The sequence below is a fragment of the Zeus faber genome, assembly GCF_960531495.2.
Source record: "Zeus faber genome assembly, chromosome: 4".
NCBI lineage: Eukaryota > Metazoa > Chordata > Actinopteri > Zeiformes > Zeidae > Zeus > Zeus faber.
This window is the reverse complement of record NC_137191.1, coordinates 14,311,345-14,338,309: the sequence shown is the minus strand read 5'-3', so window position 1 is coordinate 14,338,309 and position 26,965 is coordinate 14,311,345. Positions and strand designations below refer to the sequence as shown.

At 44.5% G+C, this 26,965-nt stretch overlaps 1 protein-coding gene across 1 annotated transcript in view; it reads right to left on the bottom strand.

Moving 5' to 3' along the window:
• Positions 1–13,875, bottom strand: part of grin2ab (glutamate receptor, ionotropic, N-methyl D-aspartate 2A, b) — a gene marked incomplete at both ends in the record, with an annotated part of 92,367 nt that extends 78,492 nt beyond the window's left edge. Inside the window, 2 exons of the mRNA XM_079999438.1 lie at positions 12,719–12,907; positions 13,858–13,875. Coding sequence (XP_079855564.1) covers positions 12,719–12,907; positions 13,858–13,875 — 207 coding nt within the window. The remainder of the gene's footprint in view (positions 1–12,718; positions 12,908–13,857) is intronic.
• Between the last annotated feature and the right edge of the window lie 13,090 nt (positions 13,876–26,965).

Genomic DNA, 26,965 nt, shown 5'->3' with positions numbered 1-26,965 from the left:
GCCAATCCGTCGTTCCGGCTGGGTAACTATGTGTATCTGATCCGTGTCATCTCGCACCCGGGCCTAATCAGGCCGGTTAGTCAGTCCGCGCTTCCCCAGCTTGCACATTCTGCCCCGGTGCCCATGGACTAGCCTGCAGCTCTGAGCAGCACTTAGCATACGTCGCTAAAACACACACCGCTACACCGCTGTCCCGGGGAATCAGCGTCAGCCTCCACCGCTCGGACGGCATTACGCTAACTTTCCCGGGAGTTGGCATCGGAGTGAGCGGAACTGGGGAGCCGCCCGCCCGCCGCCGCGGCAGGATTTCCGCATAGGTTTTCATCGCGACAAACGGGGAAAGGGTTGCGGGTCGCTGAGGGACACCTGCCGTTCTGCAGATCGGCGTGAAGTTTGTGTGCGTGAAGTTTACCGAACTCATACTTTTGCGGCAATCCAGCCGAGTCCCTCATATTCTCATCTGCTGCCCGTTGGCTCTTCAATGGTGTTCTTCAATGTATTTTTCCTCAGTGACCTTTAAACGGGTGCAGGATTAAGGCCCTAACAGGCCTTAATTTGCGAGTCATTATTTTTAGAACGGTGCCTCGAAGCCACGGTCTGATGCTGTTCAATGGTATCGGACATTACGGTGATGTCATAGATATGGACACACCCCAGAGCCGATTTCGATGACAGTAAGAGAAGGCCTTTGAACGCGCAGTGACATTACCCAGGGTGATTTTCCACGTGCGTAAGCTCATTTTCTGGTTCACAGCTGATAGCGCCGATATTAAGTCGAGCTCATGTGGGTGTAAAAGATGAAATCTTCCATCGGCACCGAGTTCACTGTCTAGTGCGGTTACAGGAAAGCTTTCTTTGGGAAGCCTAATATAAGAGCCTTCCTCGTCGAAGATCATTCAGGTCAATAAAGTGTGAACTGGAAAATACCTTATTTGAATAGCAATAGGAATATAATTTAATATGCACGGTGAGCTGCCAGCTCATCTGATGATGACTGGTTGGGTGTTAAAAAATGTCATTACCCTGACACAAAAAGACAACAACGAAATAACAACTCATGTCATTCGGTGTTTTCGGTCAATATCAACAGCTACGGAATGGCCTTGTTTTGACTGAGTATTCTTTTTCTTTTTATGAGTGTCTGTTTAACGCTGATGTTAATTTCATATCCCTTCCTGCTCGTCCTTGCTAAAACGCTCTTCCTGCTCCCTGCTCCCAGAGACCTTCTTTTAACAGCCCGACAGCCTTGCTGCACATCAAAATTTCAGCACATCCGAGGAACCAGTGGGGGAAAAAAAAACACTTTTGGCCAGTTTTATGTTTTCTTTTTTCACACTTCCCTCGGTACATTTGTATGCGGTGAGTTGGGAGGGAGGGGGGTAAAAGAAGTGTGTGTGTGTGTGTGTGTGTGTGTGTGTGTGTGTGTGTCTGTGTGCGTGTGCGTGTGTGTGAGTGTGCGTGTGCGTGTGCGCGTGTGTGTGTGTGTGTGTGTGTGTGTGTGTGTGTACATGTGCGCATAACCAGGGGATTAGAAAGAGTTGAGAGTTCCATCATTCATATTTCATTTGTAATAAATATGAATAAACAACAGGACTGCCAAGAGCTGGAGAAGTCTTACTCCCTCATTTCATCGGGAGACCACGTTGTACGTTTTGTGTCTGCGCGCGCACGTGTGTGTGTGCGTGTGTGTGTGTCTGTGCACATATGTGTGTGTGGTTGCGCGCGCGCGTGTGTGTGTGTAACGTCTGCATGCACATTTATGTATTTGCACATCTGCCAGTAAGTGTAGTTGTCCCAAAAAAACAAGACAAAACAGAAGGCTGCCGGGATGGAAGGGAGGGAGACGGTGAGGCTGGGGGGAATAAAGCCGGAGACGGGCGGGAGCTTCACGGAGCCGCATGACACGACAGGCAGAGATCCGACTGAAGTCGTCTCCAGTGGAAGGTCAATCTTTGCGGATCAATAACACCGTGCCGGTCTGCGAATTCCTGTGTACAGAGTTGTGCGAATCCCCCGTGTTCAACAAAAAGCAGCGAAATTTGGAGAGTTTTTTTTTTCTCTCTCCTGTTTTTCCTTTGTTGTTGTGCAAATTGGAATTATCTAAGTGAGCCGACATCCAGCGGGTCAAGCACCTTAAATGGGTAATATTTCACTCAGGAACGTCAAGCCTTTGATTTTAGCTTTGTAGTATTGCAGTGTTGGAGATAATGACACTTACAGACAGCATGTCATTTCGATGTTTTGTGTGTGTGTGTGTGTGCTCTGCAAAAAATAAAAAAATGGAAAAAAAAAACGAATTAAAATGAAGTAGCGTTTAATGAGTCGGGCGGTGACGAAAGAAGGGAACACCAAAGCCGCACCTTCCTGCTGCCTTCACCTCATCCTGAATCACACGGGAACGGTGACAATGTTGTTTACCAGTCTGAGCGCAGACGCTCAATCTGCAATTACACTGTGGATTTATGACACCGTTGATTGAAATGATCAGATATCGATGACTTTAAATGAGATCAGGATTATGTTCTCGGGAACGTGTTAAACCTCCTGATGCGCCTGATAACAAGCTGTCTGACTGGAGACGTCCTGTAAAAGGGAAGTGGCGCCTTCTTTCAATTATTGAAAGGACAAAAAAATAATCAAAACTGCAAATATATGCAATGACTCTTATTCTTGTTAAACATTTGCATATACTGTAGACACACATATATATATATATATATATATATATAGAGAGAGAGAGAGAGGAGAGAAAGAATCATATTTTTTATTTATTTAACATCACAAATGGATTATTTTGCTGCGTGACAAGTTCACCGACTTTATAAATAATCGATTATTTATGATAAATTTGACATTCTCAATCCAGCCCACTTATCTTGCTGCCCATACTGCCATACTATAATGCGTAAGAAATGGAGACATTAAACTCAGCAGTGTGCTGGAGCATGTCTGATGATCCAGCTGGCCTTCCTGATGTTTGAATTGTATTGAAATAATGATTATTATTTTTTATCAGTCAGTTGGTTCATTAAAGCAACAAAAATAAAGACCTTTGTGTTTGTTTAAGGATTCATCCTTCGTATCAAAACTGATCTGAAAAAGGTTCATGACTTGCCTGAAAACCTTTGAAGGACATCAGCGAGCGGGGCTTTTCTGAATCTTAAGAACCTCTAAAAAAAGGTTGTTTTTAAATATTTGCATAATATAGACGGGGGGTGTCAAACATGCAGCTCAATCTAGCCTTGGGATGATTTTGGGGAAAAAAAGTAAAAGTCTATTTCTTTTCGATCCGTGTCAAATTCAATGTTTCCTGATATTTTACACGAAAAGGGCAGATAATAAACTTGGAACACGCGGCATGCAGCGTTAGACTGAAACTGAGACTGGGATTACATAATCTGGATCCAAAAACACGGAACGAACAGTTAAAATAAATGGATACATTTTCGGCGGTTAGGAGATTCATTTTCAACTAGTATTAATGCTCTTCAGTTTTATGTCTTTTTTTTTCTTCACAATTCTGAAAGCATTTTGTATTTGCTCCCGAAACGGCTGAATCTCAGACTCCACCTTCCAGCTTTTTCACGCTCCTTCCCGATAGGTCTGAGAGGGCTCGCGTCCGCCCGCCGCCGTCCGCTCATACACTGGCTGCTCAATCAGCCAGTGCATGAGCGCTCTCTTGCAGACTTCTTGAGCCCATTATGTACACTCTCTGTGCATCCACAACGCCTGGAGACTGCTTGAGGGAACAAGCTGCATTTCACAGGATGTGACCTCACAAAAAGGACAGCAGCGGAGAATTAACACGGAAGGAGGTGGTGAATCAGCAGCTACGTATGTATGCAAATGCCTTACATGTACAGCACGTAGCCCAGAAACACCGCACTGGTGTTTTAACCCCCCTCGACTGACAAAAATTCTGAGTCGGGTACAGCCCTAGAAATAATTAATAATAATCGGACATACACAAACTAAATCCCCCAAATATTTAATGGACTGTCCCTCCCAGTGACGAGCGGAGCAACTGAAAAGTTTTGTTTCTCCAGAAGCCCTTGAACATAGCACAGTCAATGATGATAACTAAAACCATGATGATTGTGTTTATATTTCATATTCTCCTATACCTTTCACCAGCAAAAAAATGAAATTCAAAGAAATATATATATAGATTTTTAAAATTTTATATGTGGCTGCGGTATTGCAGTAATCGTCAGAGTGCTAGTTGCATGTGTCACCGCCATGAGTTGTATTAGATTGTATAGCCTATTTTTCTTTTAGCACAGACTTTTTGCTACAGATTTTTTTATTACTTATTTTTAGAATCTTTTGTAACTAATAGTATTAATCTAAATTTGTATTGTTGGTTAACAGTTAAATGGTTATTTGTTAACATCCCTAGATCCAACAACATTATTATGTTGCTTATGAACAGGAGGCAAACAGTAAACACTACAATCAATCATCACATTTATGTACTCAACATGAGCCCGACTTCACCGACCAAATAGATCCCTCTGCCGACAGTTTAAAATGAGATAAAAAAAGGTCCCAAAAGCAGCAACTGTTACGGGCGTGGCAACAGCTGGCGTCATCGAGGTCAAGCGGTGGCACAAAGTGCCGTTCCGTCCTTTTTATTTATATCGTTCGGGCCCTCGCACCCTTTCACACTCACACAATAAAGGTGTGCATGCGACGTCGGTTTAAGACCACGTGGGTTAAGGGGTGCAAGTGTTTCGGATGGATATTGAGATTGGGAAATGCGGTTGATTGTCTTATTTTCCTGAAATAGCTCCTGAATTGGTTTTGTTTGGTGGTCATGGTTTATTAGGTATGTGTATTGAAAATGAGTCATTTATGTATCCAAACTAAAAAAATTCTAGCCACTACTTCCCAGCTTTGTCGAAGCCAATGACACTGAGTTCCATGACATGTCTGATGGGTGTAGTGCATGGAGCGGTCAGGAAGGTATGACATGAGATGCTAAAGCCACAAGAGAAACACCCTAGCATGTAAACAAAGAGGTTGTTATCAGGAGTCTTAGTGCTAATAGTTCTGTTTGGTTATGTAGAACTAATGTGGGGAGCGTATCCCAGGGTCCTATGTTCCCAGGGTTCTACTGTATGTTCCCAGGGTCCTATGTTCCCCAGGTCCTACTGTATGTTCCCAGGGTCCTATGTTCCCCGGGTCCTACTGTATGTTCACAGGGTCCTATGTTCCCAGGGTCATATGTTCCCAGGGTCCTACTGTAAGTTCCCAGGGTCCTAAGTTCCTAGGGCTATATGTTCCCAGGATCCTATGTTCCCAGGGTCCTTCTGTAAGTTCCCAGGGTCCTAAGTTCCTCGGGTCATATGTTCACAGGGTCCTAAGTTTCCAGGGTCCTATGTTCCGAGGTTCTTATTGTAAGTTCCCAGGGTCCTCTGTTCTCAGGGTCCTACTGTAGGTTCCCAGGGTCCTAAGTTCCCAGGGTTCAATTTATTTAAATACCCTTATCAGTCCCACAATGGGGAAATTTGCAATTTTTTCTGCATTTACCCATCCTAGTATCTGACGTATCTAGGAGCAGTGGGCTGCCATGTGGAGGCGCCCCGGGAGCAGTTAGGGGGTTAAGTGTCTTGCTCAAGGACACATCAGCACACTACCAGGAGGAGCCTGGCATCGAACCAGCAACCTTCCTCAACGACCCGCTCTACCTCCTGAGCTACTGCCCCCCCCTACTGCCCCCTATGTTCCCAGGATCCCAAGTTCCCAGAATCCTATGTTCCCAGGGTCGGAGGTTCCCAGGGTCCAAGGTTCCCAGGGCCCTATGTTCCCAGGGACCTATGTTCTCAGGGTCCTAAGTTCCCAGGGTCTATGTTCTCAGGGTCCTATGTTCCCAGGGCCCTACTGTAAGATCCCAGGGTCGTATGTTCCCAGTTCCTAAGTTCCCAGGGTCCTATGTTCCCAGGGTCCTAAGTTCCCAGGGTCCTAAGTTTCCAAGGTCCCAAGTTCCCTAGGTCCTACTGTAGGTTCCCGGGGCCCTAGTTCCCAGGGTTCTATGTTCCCAGGGTTCAAGGTTCCCAGGGTTCTAAGTTCCCAGGGCCTATGTTCTCAGGGTCCTATATTCCCAGGGCCCTACTGTAAGATCCCAGGATCTTATGTTCCAGTTCCTAAGTTCCCAGGGTCCTATTTTCCCAGGGTCCTATTTTCCCAGGGTTCAAGGTTCCCAGGGTCCTATGTTCCCAGGGTCCTATATTCTCAGGGTCCTAAGTTCCCAGGCTCCTATGCACCAGGGTCCTATGTCCCCCAGTTCAATATTCTGTGAACACACATTAACCCTCCTATCGTGTTCAGGTCAAATTGACCCGCTTCCATCAAAAATATTTCATAAAACTTATCCAGTTGTTGTTTGTTATTGGAATAAGGCTTCAAAACAGCTTTATAAACAAAACAAAACCAATGGTTATCATTATATTTGATTTTGAAGGTCACACTGTGGTGTTCCGGGTAGGGATGTAACAGTAAACCGCTCTATCAACCGGTATCAAGCAATCACGGTTCTGATCCAGAAGCCTTTCCCTGGAACGGTATACATTTATGTTGCAAAGCTGAAGACGTAAACTTTAATTCCCCCTCACCTTACCTCTGCGTGGTAGAGGGCCAAATGTTGTATTTCCCCAAGCTCCGCGTTCCGCCGTGTTAGTTTACACTTGCGCGCACGCAAGTAACGTTGTAAAGCATCGTGCCGTAAAATATTGCCGTAAAGCAGTTCCTCCTGGCGGAATTCTGACAGCGGAACGGGGCGCTTTAAAGAAATTACTCATCGGAAGGATTATTACAACGTCCGTCTGCTACAACATGAGGTGCGGTCAATTAAAGTTTACATCTTTAATTTTGCAGATTCTGGTATATATTTTGCCTCTCCTGTGAATTTGAGAGCCCAGAGGCTTTACCATGTGTTTTTCTTTTTTAATATCAACAATTTTGAGGGGGGGGTGATTAATATCGTGAAATACCATATACCATGGTATTTTGGTAGATACCATACAGAGAAATTTCATATCGTCACGTCCCTAGTAGTTGACCCTAACGCTAACCAATTGTGTACCCTAACACAAGGGGGCCTGAATATCAGACTATAAAAACTCCGAAACAAGTTCCTCCCTCCTGAGCCCCCGGTCATGTATTTTCGCATGTATATGTTTTTTGCGTGCACATACAGTATATGTATATGTGTGTGCGGCGAGGGAAACTGCGGAGAGGGGAACCTCCCGTATAGCAGCGGCGAGTAGCTTGCAGTAGGTGACAACATTTTGGGGAAAAGGATGGAGTATTTAAATGTTTTGTCTTGGGGGCAGAATTACGTAGGTTTTGGGGGGCACAGTGAGTTAGGGAGTTTATTGACTCATACGTTTTTTTGACATTACATGTCTTCTTGTAGTGTATTTCGGTGTTCCTGAGTAAGAGTGCAGATGCGTGTGCTTTGCTCGGATGCTTGGGTGACGTCACAAACACAAAAAGGGCTTTAGTGGGCGAAAGAGGGCTTTTGTAAACCATGAATTTAGTCAGGCTAACTCCCCCACCATACACACACTTACACACCCACACACTCACACAGTACTACCGATAATATTTCTACAGTCCTTTGTATATTTCATGCGGGAATTCATTAAATTGTCATCCTGATTATACTATATTCTATTATTAAATGATGTACAATATTAATGAACACCATGAAAGATAACAATTGTTCACATTTCAGGTGATAGTAACCCCAAACTAACCTATTTTTACAAATCCACAAATGTCATTATCTAGATTTAACTTATATTCCATCATGGAAACGAGTCCATTCAATGGTATAGAAAGGTTACAATGATTATTCTTCAAACATTTAAGGATTTTGTCATGCAAATATAACATAGAATAATTTGCATCTCAAATGACAATTATATTCTGTGTTTGTTATCAGTAGATACCACAAAGACATTAATCTTAAATGTAATTAAAAAAACATACATGTATATGTATTGTGAAGGTTAGATTTTTTTGGGAGAACTAAACTACCTTGTTCACCTGACGAATTCAACTATATTGGTGGGGGAAGGGGGAAGGGGGATAGCACTGAATGGAGAAGCCAGAAAATTAAAAAAGCAATCATTTCGAAGATAATGCATCTTTATTCGGGCTCCCAGAACCAGGCACAGGTGAGGCGGCAGGACAATAGGGTCATTTGGCAAAGTCATCATCTTCACCGGGGACAAAATACCTCGACATGAACCTGAACCTGAACCTCTGAATTGGAACAGGCTGCGTCGCAAGGTCAAAAATGAATATCTGGCCACGCCCAACAGGAGCGTCCAGGATGTTCAAGTGGCTGGTGAAAGCGTCGCCCGTGGTGGGGATTGTTTTGCTCCTCTCTCTCGGGCACGAGCTCCTCGTTCACTGGACTGTGACCCCGAGGTTCTGGGGCTGTTTTGTCAAGATCGCGGCTTAATCCACGGGACAAGCACCTAAATTGACTAATCTGCTTGAATAGCGAGTGAGCACCCCTAGTTAAAAACTAGGAGGTGACTATCAGGCTCTTTGAATTTAGGATCCGCTAACAGCACGCTTCGCTGGGTGAGTGCAATATATAGTTTTCTTGGATATTCTTTGTTTTTATTGCCTTGCGGCATTAAATGAAAAGGAAAAATTTAATTCAGATTCTAACCTATTTTCATTTGAATATCATTAGCAGCAAAATCATGCAAAATAAAAAAAATACGTATTATTATAATAATCTACATCATCAGGAGAGAAATAGGAATATAATCATTAAAATTGATGCAAACAATAATACAGCATGGGATTACAACATTTCTAAATCCCTATTGTAATGATTCTCTGAAAAATGATGTTATTCTGTCTCCAACCGTTTATTTGTTCTCAGTCTTGAGTGCACTCTTATTCATGGCAGTAATCCGTCTTTATACAAATTGACATATTTACATCAAAATTACGTGTAATTAAAAGGTTATTGCTTACAATGCAATTTGTAATATGATTAATAATCTAACTAATTTTCATGTATTTCAGATATATCCTGATAGTAGCTGAGTCTTTTGTCATTGTCAAAGTCATTTGATTACTACTAGTGATGCTATTTCAGAAGCTTATCTTGGTTTATCTTCAAATATGCTGTAAAAAAAAAAATAATAATAATAATATATATATTATAATATATATATAAACTTTTTTTCACAGCAATTTTTTTATTTTCACAATTTTTTATTTTATTTATTTATTCATTCATTTATTTATTTATTTTTACAGCATATTTTATACTTAGATCCTTACTCAATAAGTCATTTGTGTTTTATGAAAACATATTTGATGGATTTTAGGCAGCAATCTTTTTCTAAAAATCGTTTTAGAGTGCTTTGGCAATTAAAATACATTTGAATTGATGACACCAATAAACCAACATCAGATGCGGTTAATGTTCTCTTATTTCACCAAACTGAATAATTTTAAAGTATGCACTCGAAACAGAAAAAAAATATTGGTGATGACAAATGATGTGCACATGCAATTTACAACTTACAGCAGTTGCTCAAGTGGGAATCCTCTGCTGTGTCATACGGCATAAGGCATGAGGAGGATTGTTAAAAAGCCAGTTGGTTCATCTGCCACCGCTCAGGTCTTGATGACTGACAACTTGACATTAACTTCTATAATAAAATAAGTATTAGTTTGTTTTATGATTCAAGTCAATAAGTCAAGAAATGTTACCGACTGAGAAGCAGCTTAGCTGGACACGCAAAGTATATAAAGTAAAGTTTGAAACAAAAAGGCTCCGTCCCGTCCTGACGTTTCGTGTTTCATTTCATTCGGCACCGTATTTCATAGCGTTCATCCGGTGGAAGTACGTCAAGAAGTCACAAAGCAGCCGCAGAGGAGGATTGTTCTCATAACCGCTCTGTCAACGAGGGTCGACTTAATGCGGCCGTGCCTCGGTCGCTCCGCAACCTGATGAACTGGCGGGATAATGCCTTTTTTTATTAGGCCTCTATGTGATTAACTGCTGTGTGAGTGTAATACACCAAGATCATTTTCAATCACATTATTAAACAGCGGATCGTCAGGGGACCGAAATGACAAATTATAGTATAGAGTATTTCACCCTGATGATGAAAGTGTTGTGAAGGTCATGTTATAAAACACGGAGCGCGAGCGTTTCACCGGCGATGTGACATCAAAATGCACCTCATTCCCAGTCGCCGAAACCGTCCGATGACTGCGCAAATCAGCCATCGAGGATGAACTCTTGTCCAATTTTGGCAGTAAATATCCTGGGACGCTGCCAATCGATGCGGTGCTGGCGACGGTTGCAGGTTTAATTGACTTCAAAAGGAGCGCTGACTTCCTGGCTGACGGCCGACGCTTCCGCGGCCACGGGTGTTTTCGAAGTGCAAGAGAAGACTTAATGTCATCCGGAGCTGAAATATTCTTTCTAAGCACTAATTAAAAAGTCAAACGGAGCGGCGTTCCTCCCTGACCCGTCCCTCTGAATTAAACCTTAAAGTCATCTAATCTCATCGGCAATTTGCAATTATTGAAAATCTTCGTAAATGATTCGAGAATTACTATAGATATGTTTTCCCCCCGTGCTTTTTTGTTGTTATTTATTAATACTATGTAGTAATTCAAACACGGTGAAACGACCTTGCCCGCATTGCTGCGACCCTTTGATTTTTGGCGGCCGGCGCCCGCGTCCCGATGAAATATTTCAGCCCCGTGTGTTAGGAACAGAGCATATGTTAGTTAGCGGACGACCTTTTAACCTTTGGAGAGGAGTCGTTTCATGCCCTTCTCGACGAGCCAGAGCGGAGAGTCAACGAGAGGAACAGCAATCTCCCGACACCCTCGTAGGCGGTAAATATTGGCACACCGCGTGGCGCTGAAAATGCTTTCCCCAAATACCAACGGTTCCGCTGATCGCCATCGCAGCGACCCGGTTTTTCCAAGCAGCCCCGTCTCAAATTCTGCCAATGAAACGACAGCTCCCTGAAGATATTTGGGAATCTGCTGTTTTTTTTTTGTTTTTTTTTTTGTTTTTTCTCTCACGGTGAAATAAAGGATTTAAGATCAAGATTTCCCGGAAAATAGTAACTAATGTTAACATTCTGTTGCCCATGAACACTGTAGGAAGCCGTGGTTTGTGGTGCTCGGCGCCCTGTTTACATTTTAGAGGAAATGACATCACCAAATTTGCCCTTTGCTGAACAATTAAACATTGGTGTGTCAGTGGCGGAATTGAACTCTCCCCGGACCCCCCGTTCAGCAGCTCATCAGAGCTCCCCGGGGGGGCGGCCCGGGGGAGCCGTGGCTGCGTTCGGATGTGGCGGACCACGCCATCCGTCTGCCCCGCTTCACTCTTCATATCTATTCGCGTCGCTGTGTGTTTTCTCCGTTTTTTCTAGTCCCCTGCTTCGGAATGTCCCTCGGACCTCGAGCCGAGTCGAGTCCCTTTAAATAATCCTCCACACTTGGAAAAGGAAAAGCGGCGCGCCGTCGTCGGGGCGACCGACGAGACGATGAACTTCCTGCTCCTCAATTAAAACTGTTCGTTGGGCGCGCAGAGCTGGGGGGGCCGGGGTGTTTCTACGTAATTCCTTCTCGCCGCTTAATGAGGAAATATGAACTCAAGTATTGAATGCACCGCGCCACTCCGGGGGGTTTTGTTTATGTTTTCATTTCAGAAGTCCTGCGACAATAGGCTGTGAAGTGTGAACGAGGAGCGACAAAAGCCCTTTTCTTCTCATAAACACACAAAAAGGGAAGTGAGCAGAGCTTGTAAAAATAGGCCCACTGCACGTACTTGTCACGCTGTGGCGACTTGACACCCAGAATTCGCTGCAGCTTTTCCCAACTTGTTTCCATTAACGAAGACGCGAACAACTGTGGACGCTCGCCTCTCTCGCTCTCTCTCTCTCTCTCTCTCTCTCGCTCTCTCTCTCTCTCTCTCTCTCTCTTTGCGGTTTCTCTCTCAGCAGCTGATCTCCTTTTGTGTCATCTCACACTTGTGGAGAACTGGCCGCCGCTTGGCCTACCTAAAGTCTCTTTCCCATACGCTCCGCACTAAGTACGGCTCAGCGTGGCAATAACTCATCCTAATGATGCTGTATGCCTCCCCCCCCCATCACCGGAACACACACACACGTGCGCTAGCACACACACGCACACACAAAATGTGTTCCTTTGCCACCAGCCAAATAATTATTCTGATAGCAAGGAATTATCCATAAGGCTTGTTATGTCAAGCTTCTATACACTGCAGCCCTCCAACTAAAATCGTGTGTGCGCGCGTGTACGCGTGTCTGCGTGCGTGCGTGCGCTTGTGGCACGTGTCGTGAGAGTGAGTGAGTGAGAGATGGAGGGGAAGACACGGCTCCCATGCTCCCCGGGAGAAGGGGGGAGACACTCGGTGTGTTAGACTTGGCACGGGGAGCGAGAGGGAAACGGGAGAAAATTGTGTTTTTACAACGTGACCGCATTCTCAGCCCGAAAACTGTAATTTGAGATATGAATTCATTACACGGCTCTGCTCGTCACCGCGGCTCTGTCGTAGCGCGATGCGACAGCGCCCCCTAGCGGCGGAGCTCACAGCTTCTATTTATTTATTTATTTATTTATTTATTTATTTATTTATTTATTTATTTATTTTAACGCCCCCCCCTTATTGAAAGTGCTGCTTTACCTGCGGTGTCACAACGCGCGGCTGCGGCAGGTTTGCGGTCGCGGACGTTCGGTGCCTTCGTGTGCGTGTGAGCGACGTGCAGTTTCGGGTCCCGCTGCACGGGCTCCCGCTGCGCCCGCTCCGCCCGCCGGCATGTCTGGGTCTGCTCACGGCGTCGGAGGAACCAGAGGGAAAGTGTTCAAACTTGATCTGCAAATAAAATTAAAAAAATAATATCAGACGATCAGACGGCGACGAGATCACACACTGATCACATTCCAACAAACACACGGACTTGTTGAATTTGGAGCAACTCAATAAGACCCAGCGGATCTGGAGACTTAAACATTATCTGTCAAATGTATTTTCTGGAATTACGGCTGGAATGGCATCGTGTGTGTGTGTGTGTGTGTGTGTGCGTGCGTGTGCGTGTGTGTGCGTGTGTGTGCGTGTCTCTGCGTGTGTTTGCGCGGGTAGGCGTGCGTGGGTACCTGCAGAAGAGTGCGCCTGGCGTGGGAGGGTGTGCGTGCGCGCGCGCGCCTTTGTGCGTGTGCGTCGAGGGCAATCCGAGCGCGGATGTGTGCGTGCGGTGCGTGGGGCGTTTATGCGTGGACGACGCGCACAGATTGACCCCCAAATGGATCACACGTATGAAAAGAGCATCAGTTTAATTCAAAGGTTAAAAAAAAGAATCCCCACCCCCCCGCCCCCCCCCCCCCCCCAAAAAAATAAATCGAGCCGCGGAATTGGGTCTCGGAGTGCGTGCGCGCACGCGCGAGTGCTCCAGTGTTTTCGCGTGAGACAGCGACCACAAAAAAAAAAAAAAACAGCCTGTGGCTCAGTACCGAATATTCCCCTCACGCGCTCTTTTCCCCGGTTTTTTGGGGCGTGCGGCATGCTATGTAGGGCGTGCAGCAGGTTGTGTCGGGCGCTCAAACAAACACGCACGCAGCCGCGCGCCCACCCCACGCTGCCGCCACCGCTCCACTCTGAGAGGAGTGCGCAGATATGGGGTGAATAAAAAAAGAAAAAACCCAAACAAATAAATAGCGCGTAGAAAGAAAAAAAAAACAACGACAATTTGTCGGAGTGACAATTTGACGGCGATGTCGTTTTGGAGGAGAATTTCGGTCCCGGTCCCCGCGCGTCGAGCCACTCACCCCCTTGCCGTGACACATCTCTCCAGGCGGCCAGGTGGAGAGGACATCGCAGCCTGTCACTCCATTCGGGGGCCCTCAATCCCACTCGGGTCTTCCTCTCCGTCAAACGAATCCATCAATTAGTAATTCCTCCAAAAAAATAAAAAATAAAAAAATAAATCAAAAAATAAAAAAAGAACAACACACACACACACAACAACAAAAACAAAACCAAAAAAACAACAACAAAACACAGATAAATCCACACCTCCAAGTCTCTCTCGGACCCCCCGAGGGCCAGCGCCGTATTCCTCTCTGTGGACGGTTCACCACATGGAAGAAAGAAAGGGAGGAAGAAGAAGAAGAAGAAGAAGAAGAAGAAAAAAAAAAAAAAAAAAGACGCGTTTTATAAAAAGGGATGAGTTCGATTTTTATTCCAAAGGTCGCCGTGGAATCTCCGGCAGCCCCGCGCGCGTTCCGCAGTGATGAGGGCTCGTGGACACAGCTCCGCGCGCCACCACCACCACCACCACCACCGCCACCGCCGCCGCCGCCTCCACCACCACCACCGCCGCCGCCGCCGCCGCCGCCGCCGCCGCCGCCTCCTCCTCCGCCTCCTCCTCGCGACGCTCGCGGATTCTTGGAGACTGAGGGGGGGATTCCGTCACAAATAACCTGGGCGCGCTCCTTCCCTCCCTCTCTCTCTCTCTCTTTCTCTCTCTCTCGCACACGCACACACACACACACACACACACACACACACACACACACACACGCATACACACGCGCTCGCGCACATACGTCCGCCGGCACGCCCGCACGCCCGCACGCACGCCCGCACTCCTGAAGCGGAGCAGGATAACTTCAGACGCACCTGCTGTGTTCAGCTCCCATCCCCACGGATCTTTCCTTTTCTGTGTGTTGATGTCTGGAACTGTTCGGGGTTGTTGGTGTTGTTGTTGTTTTTGAAAATGAAGGTCGATTAACGAGCCCTCTCTGAATATATATCTTTTATAACCTCTTTAATTTTTATTCCGATCCACTGAGGGGAAAAAAAAATGGTCATTGAATAAATTGCTTTCGTCCTTAAAAAAAAAAAACCGGTATTATTTAATTTGTTTTAGGTTTACTGAATTGAAAAATATCCAAGGACTTATGAGATGTACATTTTAAATGGAGAAAAGTGAAGAGACGATATAGGTTTCACAACTTGAAGCAAGGAATGTAAAGTCGATCCACCGACTCCAACCCAGTGTTTGTTTCTTTTTGCTGCGTGATTATCAGCTACCCGCTGTACTTATCCAGTGCACCCACTCGTAATTGGTTTCCGCTGTCTGGTGTTGTACGAAAGCATTAAAAAGTCGTCACATGCAGGCTTTCCTTACATCCGTATTGAAGTGAAAGGCATTATGCAGCTCTAAGTGGCGGAAAGGGAAGTGAGATCGCCCGAGCTCAGACGAGCAGCTCGGGGTGGGGGAGCCCACCTACGCTTCATTGGCGAAGGTACTTACACATCAGCCCGGCCTGGTTAATTAAACATACACATATGGGAACGGAGCTTCAACCGGCAGTGACTTCATCTTCCATAAATAAACACCATCAAAAAGGAATGCGATGACTTCAGAGGGTGCGCGCGGAGAGGAAAGAGCGAATTGCCCGAGGAAAAAAAAGAATAAAACAAATAAGAGGGAAGCGCAACTTCACAGCTCAGCGTCCGCTTGATCGATCCTCGATATAGACGCGCGCTTTCTTATTGATAGAAGCCCATATTTATTTATTTATTTTGTTTGTCTATCTATCTATCTATCTATCTATCTATCCATCTATCTATCTATCTATCTATCTATCTATCTATCTATCTATCTATCTATCTATCTATCTATCTATCTATCTATCTATCTATCTATCTATCTATCTATCTATCTATCTATCCATCTATCTATCTATCTATCTATCTATCTATCTATCTATCTATCTATCTATCTATCTATCTATCTATCTATCTATCCATCTATCTATCTATCTATCTATCTATCTATCTATCTATCTATCTATCTATCTATCTATCTATCTACTTATTTATTGTATTTCTTTGATTTATGTATTTCTTTGATTTATTATTTGTTTATTTTTGCCAAAAATGATTTCATGCTCCGGGGCTGGACCGTCGCGCGCGCAACGCATGTGCGCGACTATATTTTGGGCTGTATCTGCGGCGGGTGCGCGCGGGAGTTGCGCTCGCCGGTGCAGACAGTCTCGAGACGCTCTACGTCAAACAAGTCGCTGTTATTCGCGCGGTGTCCCCGTCTGATCCGCCACCGTCACTGCACACTTCACAGATACAAATGAATAGTACACAATAGATCATATATATATATATATATATATATATATACGCTACTCACAAAAAGTTAGGGATATTCGGCTTTCGGGTGAAATTTCAGGATGAACCTAAAATGCACTATAACCTTTACAGGTGAACTTAATTTGACCTTCTCCAAACTTTTGAATGCACATGTCCAACTGTTCAATGGTTCAGTACTTTTTGCACAACTTGCTGTTCTCTCACAAGGAGCTGAATGGCAAAATTCACAACAGGTGTTTGATCCATGAATCAGCCAATACATTCCCTGGTTCAATTAGAGTTGGTATTTAAACAGTCCTCTTCATTATGCTGTTCACATTTTGACATCATGAGACCAAGACGACACCTAACAACTGATCAACAGTACCTCGCCATAGCGAAGCTTCAAACAGGATGTTCTCAGAGGGAAGTGGCCACTGAGCTTAGAGTGTCACAGAGTGTCATCAGCAGGTTGCAACAGAGATACAGAGAGACTGGAAGAGTCACAGAAAGGCATAGAAGTGGACGTCCTTTGGCCACATCCCACACTGATGAGCGCTTCATTGTGAACAGTGCCCTGCGGAACCGGATGATGAATGCCACTCAACTCCAGTCACATTTAAGGGAGGTGAGAGGCACCTAAGTGTCACGTCAGACCATTCAAAACCGTTTACATCAGCGTGGTCTGCGTGCTAGACGACCTGCAAGGGTACCTGACCACACCACCAGGCACAGGCAACATCGTCTTGCACGGGCCAGGGAGCATTTACGCTGGACGAGGGACCAGTGGCCTCAGTGCTGTTCTCTGATGAAAGTCGATTCACGTTGAGCAGGAATGATGGCCGCCAACGATGTTGGAGACGTCAAGGAGAGCGCTATGCATCAGCCACTGTTGTCACCAGACGAGCCTTTGGTGGTGGTGGTGTTAGTTTGGGCAGGTGTGTCTATTCAATACAGAACTGCCCTACACTTTGTGAATGGTACAGTGACAAGCAAATACTACTGAATAACATCATTAATCCAGTCATTGTGCCCCTGCATGAACAACACAGGCCTCATTTCATCTTCATGGACGACAATGCTCCAGCTCATGGAGGTGGCATCCTTAGTGAACGGCTGCTGGAGACTGGGGCACCTCAAATGGAGTGGCCTGCACTTTCTCCAGACCTGAATCCCATAGAAAACCTATGGGATCAGCTGAGTCGTCGTGTAGAGGCTCGTAACTCTGTACCCCAGAACCTCAATGACCTGAGGGCCGCCCTTCAAGAAGAGTGGAGGGCCATGCCTCAGCAGACAATAAGTCGACTTGTGAACAGCATGAGACGTCGTTGTCAAGCTGTAATTGATGCTCAAGGGCACATGACAAGTTATTGAGACACTGACATTTTTTGTCGTGGTAAACCCACCACTGTTGTTGGCTTTTGTTTCAATCAATTGTTTGAGATGAGGAATCACCATTGCATACTTCTACTTAAATGCCCTACTTTCACGATATAATATCATATATATATCATATATACATATATGATATATATATACTAATATAAATGAATAAATACTCTTTTCAATGTTCTTTGACCAGTTGTGCCAACTTCCGCTGAAAACACTTACAGCCCATAGCAAAGTAAACTGTCACTGCGAATCTGTTGAAGCCACGGTGGGATAAGGGGATTATAAGTGAATTATCGCCTCAATTGAAGATAATTAACAGATCACACGCGGGATCCTACGCAGTGGTGGAAAGTAACGAAGTACAAGTACTTTGTTACTGTACCGAAGTACAGTTTTCAAGTACCTGTACTTACTTAGGTTCAGGAGACTTTCGACTGTTACTCCACTACATTTAAAAGAAAATACCCCTAATTTTTACTCTATTACATTTCATGTACTCTCTCCACATTTACACCAAAATTCGGACAAAGTCGCGTCGCTTTTGTTTAAAAAAAAACTTTGTTAATGACAAGAGCTGGAGGAACTGATCCACCTAACCAATCAGAGTGTTCAGTGCATTGGCTCTGTTACATCAGGCCATACCATGAACTACACACTTTTACTTAGAATACCTTTCTCTGTCAGGGTATTTGTACCTTTACTTCAGTAAAAGTGCAGAGTACTCCTCCCACAGCTGGTCCTGCAGGGACGACAACTTCTCTGGGATTCTCATCCTGTGTCCTTCCACAGCCAGACGTCATACCAGGGCGTCACGGCCGGCTGGACAGGGACCTGAAAAGATACATTTTCACACATGAATGGCGTCCTTTAGAAAACCAGGACAGAAGCCTTATTATTACCAAACCCATCGTTCAAATAAAAATGAATAAAAATCTCCACCTGTTGAGGTCCACAACAGTATCTGCGCCTTTATTCCTCAAAGGCTCGAGGGAAAGAAGAAACCATTGCATAACACAAACATAATAGTGAGTGGTTGTTGGTCCACTTTTTCCTTTTCAGAGAGAAATCCTCAGGATCCCACGATGAATGTCACTTTTTCCTGTCTCCTTCTGACATTTTGTTTTTGTTTTTTTTGTTTTTAATCTTTTATTGCCTGGCATCCTCTCAGTCTCTCTGTTGTTGGACTGGAATAACTCTCGCCGGGATTGTGTCAGACTTCATTGGATACAAGGTCAAATGTATTCATGCATTTTATTGTTAATCAGGAGAACGACAGTCAGATTTATCTCACAGGGGGTGTGGCCGAGAGGTCACCGTTCGACATTAAATCCGAAAGTTGTTAAATGAGGTTATAAAACATGTTGATCCAAGTTTTTTACACCTTGACTCATGTACGCATGCTTCCTCTCTCTCTCTCTCTCTCTCTCTCTCTCTCTCTCGCTCTCACCTTCCCACTATTACAAAAACAGGAGTGGTATGCAGGGGCACAGCAGTGGCTGCCCCGTAGCGCAACCTTGGTACTGAGTGTGTGAGACAGTGGGGTTTACCTCCACGGTGTGTGATCAGCGAGATCATGTCCGCCCCCTCCCTGCCGACATGTGAATAAGCCAATCATGTCTTCCCGCCTGCTGTTATTATTACGGATTTATAACCGCTGGGCCTCATAGTCATACATCATTGATAGGCCAACAGCGCATTGAACAGAAGTTGTTGAGGCGTGTCAGAGCGCTGCCATGCCGGACAAGTCACTTACAACGCCATGTGTCGCCGTTCAAGTGGGGTTCAGATCTGGCTTCCGGCTCATACAGCCTTTGTGCCGGTCCCGCTCAGCCTCCCCCGTCATGCTGTTTGATTTAATTTAACACGAGGGGCTGCTAGCAACCCGCCGCAACAGGTCTGTGCTTCTGAGAGGTTCCTGAAACAAGGGAGGCTGGTAATCGGTGTGTAGCGCGCCCTTCTTGTTATTAGCTCTAATTATTGCGGGGTGGAATCTCATTTCGTGAGTGTTTTTTTTTTTGGGGTTAAAGCAGAGCTACTCCAATGCAGAATCGGAAACAAAGAAAAATCTAATTATGAAAGACTGTGGGTACTCAGGCAAAACAAAACTAATTGATAAATGAGAGAGGGAATATATTAATAAACATAATATATAAATAGATAAATAAATAAACAAGGGAAACTGAAACTGATTACACAAGGCTGCTGACATAAAATGATGTGGGCAATTTTTGTATCCATGGTAACTGACTTTTCAGGGTGTCACCACTTTTGTTATGGCAGAGGCGCAGCCCAGTTACATAAAGCTGATGCGTTGCTGGCTGTGCAAGGCTCCGCGCAAGGACCCCATTCATAAACAGCCGTGGCTGCTGCACGTTCTGCACGGCCCAATATGAAATATCACTCAGCGTGCGTCCAGCCTTACAGACATCCCACCACTCAAAGCTGCCGCTGTAAAGGGAAAGTTGCCCAACGAATACTCACATCACGTGTACTGTACCAAGCTGGGTGAAATCCGGTTTTCAAAAAACATGAGATAAGCTATGCCACACAACACCATTTATCCAGCAGAAGATGTTGCCAAGACCACAGCACCTATTGACGCCACATTAAAGGTTCCACCGCACACTGTTTTTGGTAAATAGAAATCCGTCTGACAACCGTGTTGCAGGTTCTATTATTTGTTAGTTGTTGGGTAATGTGACGAGGCGTCCTCCATCTAATGAGCTGTGGCCAGTTATTATTTAATGGGTATGCTGGAGGTAGAGAAAACAAAATTCAATGATTCCTTTACACAGCAGTCACACATTCTGTTTTCCCACTTTGAGGCTCCACCGTAGCTAATGCCCTATGGATCTATACATAGTCAGGAAATGAATCATCTAGTCAATAAATAGCACTAAAATAAACATAAAATCACTGTCTGGAAAAGAGCAGTGTTCCAGCTGAAATGTTGGCGTTTAGTGTGTGTGTGTGTGTGTGGGGGTGTGTGTGTGTGGGGGGGGGGGGGGGGGTTGTGTGTGTGTGTGTGTGTGTGTGTGTGTGTGTGTGAGAGAGAGATTTCTGTTATCTTTATCTTCTCCTTCCTTTCCATTGCACTCACCGCCCTCTATCTCTCCCCCTTTCTCTCACCCACAGAGAGTGGGTGACCTGGAATGAGCTCTTCCACAGACTGCAATACTGCGAGCAGCCAGAGTGGGATGGCGTGTCGCACGCAGGCTTCTTCTCGGGAGAACTATTTTAAGTGATATCATCACTCCATTCAACGCTATAAGCCTCTTTGAAAAAAACCCCCATTAATCTCAACAGCTGATGTGTAATCAGATCAGATCGCCACTCCGATCACAATGAAGCGGCAGAATCAGTCGCCAGGAAGAGGTGAACTATGGTCCCGGTTTTAATTGGCCCCATTTGGTACCTACTTATTTAATGTTATCAGCTAATAGTTTCCCGGGTATGTGTATGTATGTGTAGGTTCTACATCATTTTGCTGAAGTTCTCTCCCCACTACCAGCACAAAACCAGGAGAATTCCTTTTTTTAAATAAACCCCTGGGATCTATGAGAGAGAACAATCAGCTGAAGATAAGGTGTTTAAAATCGAGCGGTATTAAGGATGTGGAGATTTTTGTTGGAATTTTGATGTTGGAATTCAAGGGGTCATCATTTTGAATAGACTTTGGTCACTTTTATTTTGAAAAGTGATTCATAGTCATGAGTGAAATAAAAAAGCAGGGCAACATTGAGTAACACTCAAATTCAAATACAAAACAACATTTGATGATTAATTGGTGGAACTGTTCTGCCAGTCAGTGGAAATACAAGTGGACGACTGAAAAGGAAAAAGGATTTTTGAGGATGTGTGGTAGTGTGTGTGTGTGGGTGTGTGTGTGTGTACCAGAAGGTGTGTGTGTGCGTGCGTGCGTGCGTGCGTGTGCGTGCATGCGTGTGTGTGTGTGTGCGTGTGTGTGTGTGGATCTGGGACAGGACACATTTGTTGGCACATCTACTCTTTTAGGACCAGTGCACACAGGCACCAAACTGGGCCGCTCATGAATTCAAGTTTGCGATAACAATTTTCAAATTTTCAGAGTGTGTTCAAAGCGTGGGATTCCAGGGCGACCGGGCTACACTCGCGGCACTTTAGCCAACGCAGTAGGTGCAACAGAGCGTTCAAATGTTTCAAACCGTGGCCAAATCAAGCTAATTGGCCATCACCCCACCACAGTTTGAAATAGCTCTTCCTCAGGGCACATCTTCTCACAGACACTTTTATTTACAGGGAGAGGTTAATGGGGGTTTGCTTATGCATGTTGAAAATGGCTTCGGCAAAAACGCAAAATTTTCCATCACCCTAAGAAACCAGGACAGTAATTGATGTTTTGCGATTAGGCAACAGCCTGCCGCATTAATAAAGTTTTAATAGCTACAACACAGCGCTCAATTTGACCTGGTAAGCAAAAATGAAGCCACACACAGTATAAGTGCAACATATTCTAAAATGTGCATGTGTATGTAAACGTGTGTTTTTGTGTGAGGGAAAGAAAGTTATGCGTGTGCGTGCATGCGAGTGTGCGTGTGTGCGTGCGCGCGCGCATGTGTGTGTGTGTGTGTGTGTGTGTGTGTGTGTGTGTGTGTGTGTGTGTGTGTGAGAGAGAATCTTTATACTTGTTGTGGGGCGAGCACAATTCCACCTGGGGTCATTTTGCCTTGTCGTACACTCTGGTTTGTGCCACTAGTCATGTGTCATTTTTCTCCTGAGGGCTATACCGCGAGGGCCACCACAAAAAAAAAGGGGGGTTTCTTCAAATATACTGGCTCAACAAAACTGCATCCAAGCTCAAGCTGAACCTATATGGAGCAATAAAGCAATAAACTCAGCAATAAACTTGTTCAAGAAGTATTTTTGTCCGTTGTGGGTCTTTTGACTGAAACAAACATTTCACTCAGCGAGAAAGTTCCACTGCCTGGGAAAGAGCTGGACGCAAACACAGAGCTTCATCCAGGAAACCCTGCGTGCTACCACCCAAAACAAGGAGCGGCCGATTCCTGGTGCCAGTTGGACGGCGGCAGGTGGATCAAGATCAAGGGATCAAGGGCCTTTCTTCATGGAGTCGTGAGCCGCCTTCTGAAATGGATCAGCCGATAAATAGAGGATAGATTGATAGGGAAATTGATAGGGCTTGTAGTCCTTAAGAGAGGATGGTGAAGTGGCTTTGTGAAGAGGGACCGCCTGTGAAATTTTTTAAGACCACTTGGGCATCGAGGGAGCATTGACAGAGGGGGAGAAAATTACACTCTGTTGGGTTTAGCGGCTCAGCTCCCCATCAATCGCCATCAGGCCCGTGGCTCTTTCTCTGCTCTAATGCTCTTAGACACCCGCTGCATCTCATCCTCCTTAATGATGAGTGTGATCCCTATCACAGCCGTGTCTCTCTTCACGGGGCTATGCTGCTGCTGCTGCTGCTGCTGCTGCTGCTGCTGCTCTTGCCTCCTATCTGGAGGCCGGGTATCAGCGCCGTCCTCATGCCGTACCTGGGAGGCTTCTCCTTCTTCAGAGATGTCCACAGAGCGCTCTGAGGAGCACTGTGTTGTGATCTGAGCTGTCCGGAGGCGGCTTCGGCTGGGATGGAGCATCGCACATGGGATGGAGCCACAGCACCGGTTAATGATGTTGATTTCTTTTGGACATATATATAATGACATATAAGTAGACAGTAGAATGTGCACTTAGCACTGAGGGAACACGGGGAGATTTTGTTAAATCATTGGGTAATATTAAACTGTATTGACTGTCCTATTTTAATTAGATGCTAATAATAATTATAATAATAATAATTTCCTTGATAGGTTATTTTTTTTTGTGAATTTACCCCTGGAGATCTCATTGTATCTTATATTTTGTCATTTAGGCAGCACCTTTCTGTTTCTATTTGTTAACTGGAACAGAACCTGACATGCAGCAGATTAGGTAAACAGTATAAATTGATCTTGATGAAGAGCAAACCACTCTCATGCCCTCTCATGGAAATCCCAAGTTGAGCCTAAAGCTGCCGTCCACACACCATTATCTCCCTCTGTAGTGCACCCTCAAGAATAGAGAATATCTGGAATGGTGTCCTCATTCTGCTGCGTCTCAGGGAGCAAAGCAGAGAATTCTGCAATGTCTTGATATACAGATGATTTGGAGACTATTACCGATTTTATGATTATCATAACTGATACCCAGGCAGTGCTGTAGCAATTCTTTTGGCATAAATTGACTGTCTGATGCAGTTTGTGACGGCAACATTGACAAAAGTTGCACTGGGATGATCTTACGGGAAGTACAACATTTTCTGTAAGACGCTGTAGCACACATCGACGTCAGTGAGATTAATTCCTTGTCACATACAAGAGGTTTCAGGTTACTCCTATTAGCTCAACCTGTATGCATTCAGAGGTGGGAGCGAATAGGACCTGAGACAAAGTTCCACTCCGGATCTCTGCACTTCTCACTGTGCTGAGGTTATTTGTGAGGTTCTTGAAACGAGTACAAATGAGATGACCATGTGTGACTGGGAATGTTAAAAATATATCCCGGCTCAGTTCGGGATCATCATAATAGGAGCTGGAAACACAGATTTATAATCTCGAATGCAGCGCCTTCATCGCCAAGGTCTCATTGTGCTTTCTGCCGTGCTCACACCTGCTTACAGACATAGAGTAGTAAAATAATTAATTTGGGTGTAATCACGGGGAAAAAAATAATTATGTTACACAGCTCTACCGCTGTGTGTGTGTGTGTGTGTGTGTGTGTGTGTGTGTGTGTGTGTGTGTGTGTGTGTGTGTGTGTGTGAGAGATGGGTGAATGAGTGAATGTGCCAGGCCTAAATGTGCTGAACTCACTCCAGCTGTTTCTTGACTTTATATCTGATTTGCTCCAGCTGCTCCTGGCAAGGCTAAATCATTTGCACCTCCTGGAGAGAAGCAGATAGAAACAGAGAGAGAGAAACAGAGAGGGGGGGGGGGGGGAGATGGATAGCGAGCCAGAGGGGAGAGATGAAAAGAGCAGACAATTGTTTCTGCTAATCAATCAATGGATCAATCACCAAATGAAGCGGTGTGTGTGTGTGTGTGTGTGTGTGTGTGTGTGTTGCTGCCGGTGCCGTGTGTGTGAATCCTGCTGTTGCAATGTTACAGACCGGCAATAGCTCCTTCTCCAATTTCTCATCATTTTGTACACTTTTATAATAATTACACTACTACACACATTTATTATCAAACATTTCTTGTACAGTACACACCCACAAGACATCTGTAAATGTAGATTAAAGAGAGAGAGTCAGTACAGTTAAAATACTGTATGATATACTGAATACTGTGCACAATGCAGGGTTTACTTGTATTTCTTCCTTTCTACTTCTACCATTTTTACACAAGATTTGTTTTTGTGAAATTCACTGACAGCACAGTAGGTAATGTGTGTTGTCCCGATAACCTAGAAGAAAGGTGAAATAAGAAACAACACATTCGACCTGTAGTCCTTTCATTTTGAGCACATCGTCAAAGAGCCTTGGGGGGGGGTGGGGGTCTGCCGTTCAAATCTATTATCTTCTTTGGCTAAAATGAGATTGAGCGATCCCGGAGCCTCACCTCAAAGTCTCTTTGACCATGAATGCTTTTTGCCGCATTACATTCCTATGAGATTATAGGATAACGCTTACACTGCGTTTTCCTCTCCTTAAATATTGTGTCAAAGTCATATGCAGATCTATCATAATGTAGCCCACCCTCCCCAGCCCCTCAACAAGTGCTGTGCGCCTGTTTAAGTTTCAGGTGTGGATATACCGTTTACTCTATATGGTGACACAGTATGTTACTTCAAATACTGTACCAAATAAGCTTTTAAGTACAAATGCCCTGACATAAAATAACTCTAGTATAAAATTACCATATTGACATTTATACTCAAGTAAAGGTACATTTAAGTATAAGTACTTGCCCATAAATGTACTAAAAACATTCAAAGTAAAAGGTCTTCTTTTGTACAAAGTAGCTTTGATCATTAGAATAATAAATGAAACAAGTGACATAAAGTTGGAGCGACTACACATCCGACAGCAGATTTTTTTTCAAAACTAAAATAACGTGACTGTGTTCGAGATGTAGTAGCGTAAAGACTAAAGATACCTGCTTTGAAATGTAGTCGAGCGAAAACACGCTGGGTTTCGTGGATGAAGCTCTGTGTTTGCATCCAGCTGCTTCCCATGCAATGGAACACTGCTTTTTCACGCAGTAAGGTGTTTGCCTGGATCGGATTACATATTGTATTGTCAGAGGGTCTATCAAAATGGATCAAATTGACATATTCTCTATAAATTGTCCTCAAATCCAGAGGTGATTTTTCATTTTTGTCAATAGGAATATTTCATTGACATTATTACTGTATATTATATAGCCAACCCTGGAGACAAAAATCAAAGCCGTGGGCATGTTGACACTCCTTATAGTTGCACATTTGATGAAGTCAAGGTTTGGGTATTGCAATTCTGGACATAATATAAAATGGAAAGTAATGGGTAGATAGACTATAAAATAATGATCATATTTTGTTGGTTACGTGGGCACGCTTGGCAATAATATTATTTATTCACATTGCTCAGTAAATAATAATCGAAATATTCAGCCAAGCGGTTTTATACTTAACAGAAACACCACATAGAAAAGAAAACACCGGTAAACTCTGAAGTCACTAAATCATAATCAGTAATGGAGCAATTATCAGTACAGTATGTGTCAGCTATAAATGATCACAATTTGCAGTTTTGATATGAGTTCCAAAACCGCCGAACCATTGTGCACTAGTCACAAAACCTGCAGAATAATATAATATATGTAATATATTAGCATAGATTATTGTATGTTATATATAATATCTAATATTATACTGTGGTGTGTGGATGGTGTCGTTTGAGCAGCCACACCTGTCCTGGGTCTAGGTAAATGGGGCCCAGGATCTTTAACCCCTCTGTCTGACCCCATCACAGCACATACAGAGTACCTGTCAAGAAACAACCTTCTTGATACACTTCAATCTGGCTTCAAAAGTGGTCACTCCACCGAAACAGCCCTGTTGTCTGTGACAGAGGCCTTAAAAACTGCTAGAGCTGCTGCCAAATCCTCGGTTCTCATTCTGCTAGACTTATCAGCTGCTTTTGACACTGTCAATCATTGCATACTCCTGTCCATACTCTCAAGCATGGGCATAACGGGCAGTGCACTTTCCTGGTTCGAATCTTACCTTACTGGGCGCTCGTTCAGTGTGACATGGCGAGGCCAGCTGTCTGTGCCTCACAACCTCACCACAGGGGTGCCCCAAGGCTCGGTGCTAGGCCCCCTCCTCTTTGCCATATAC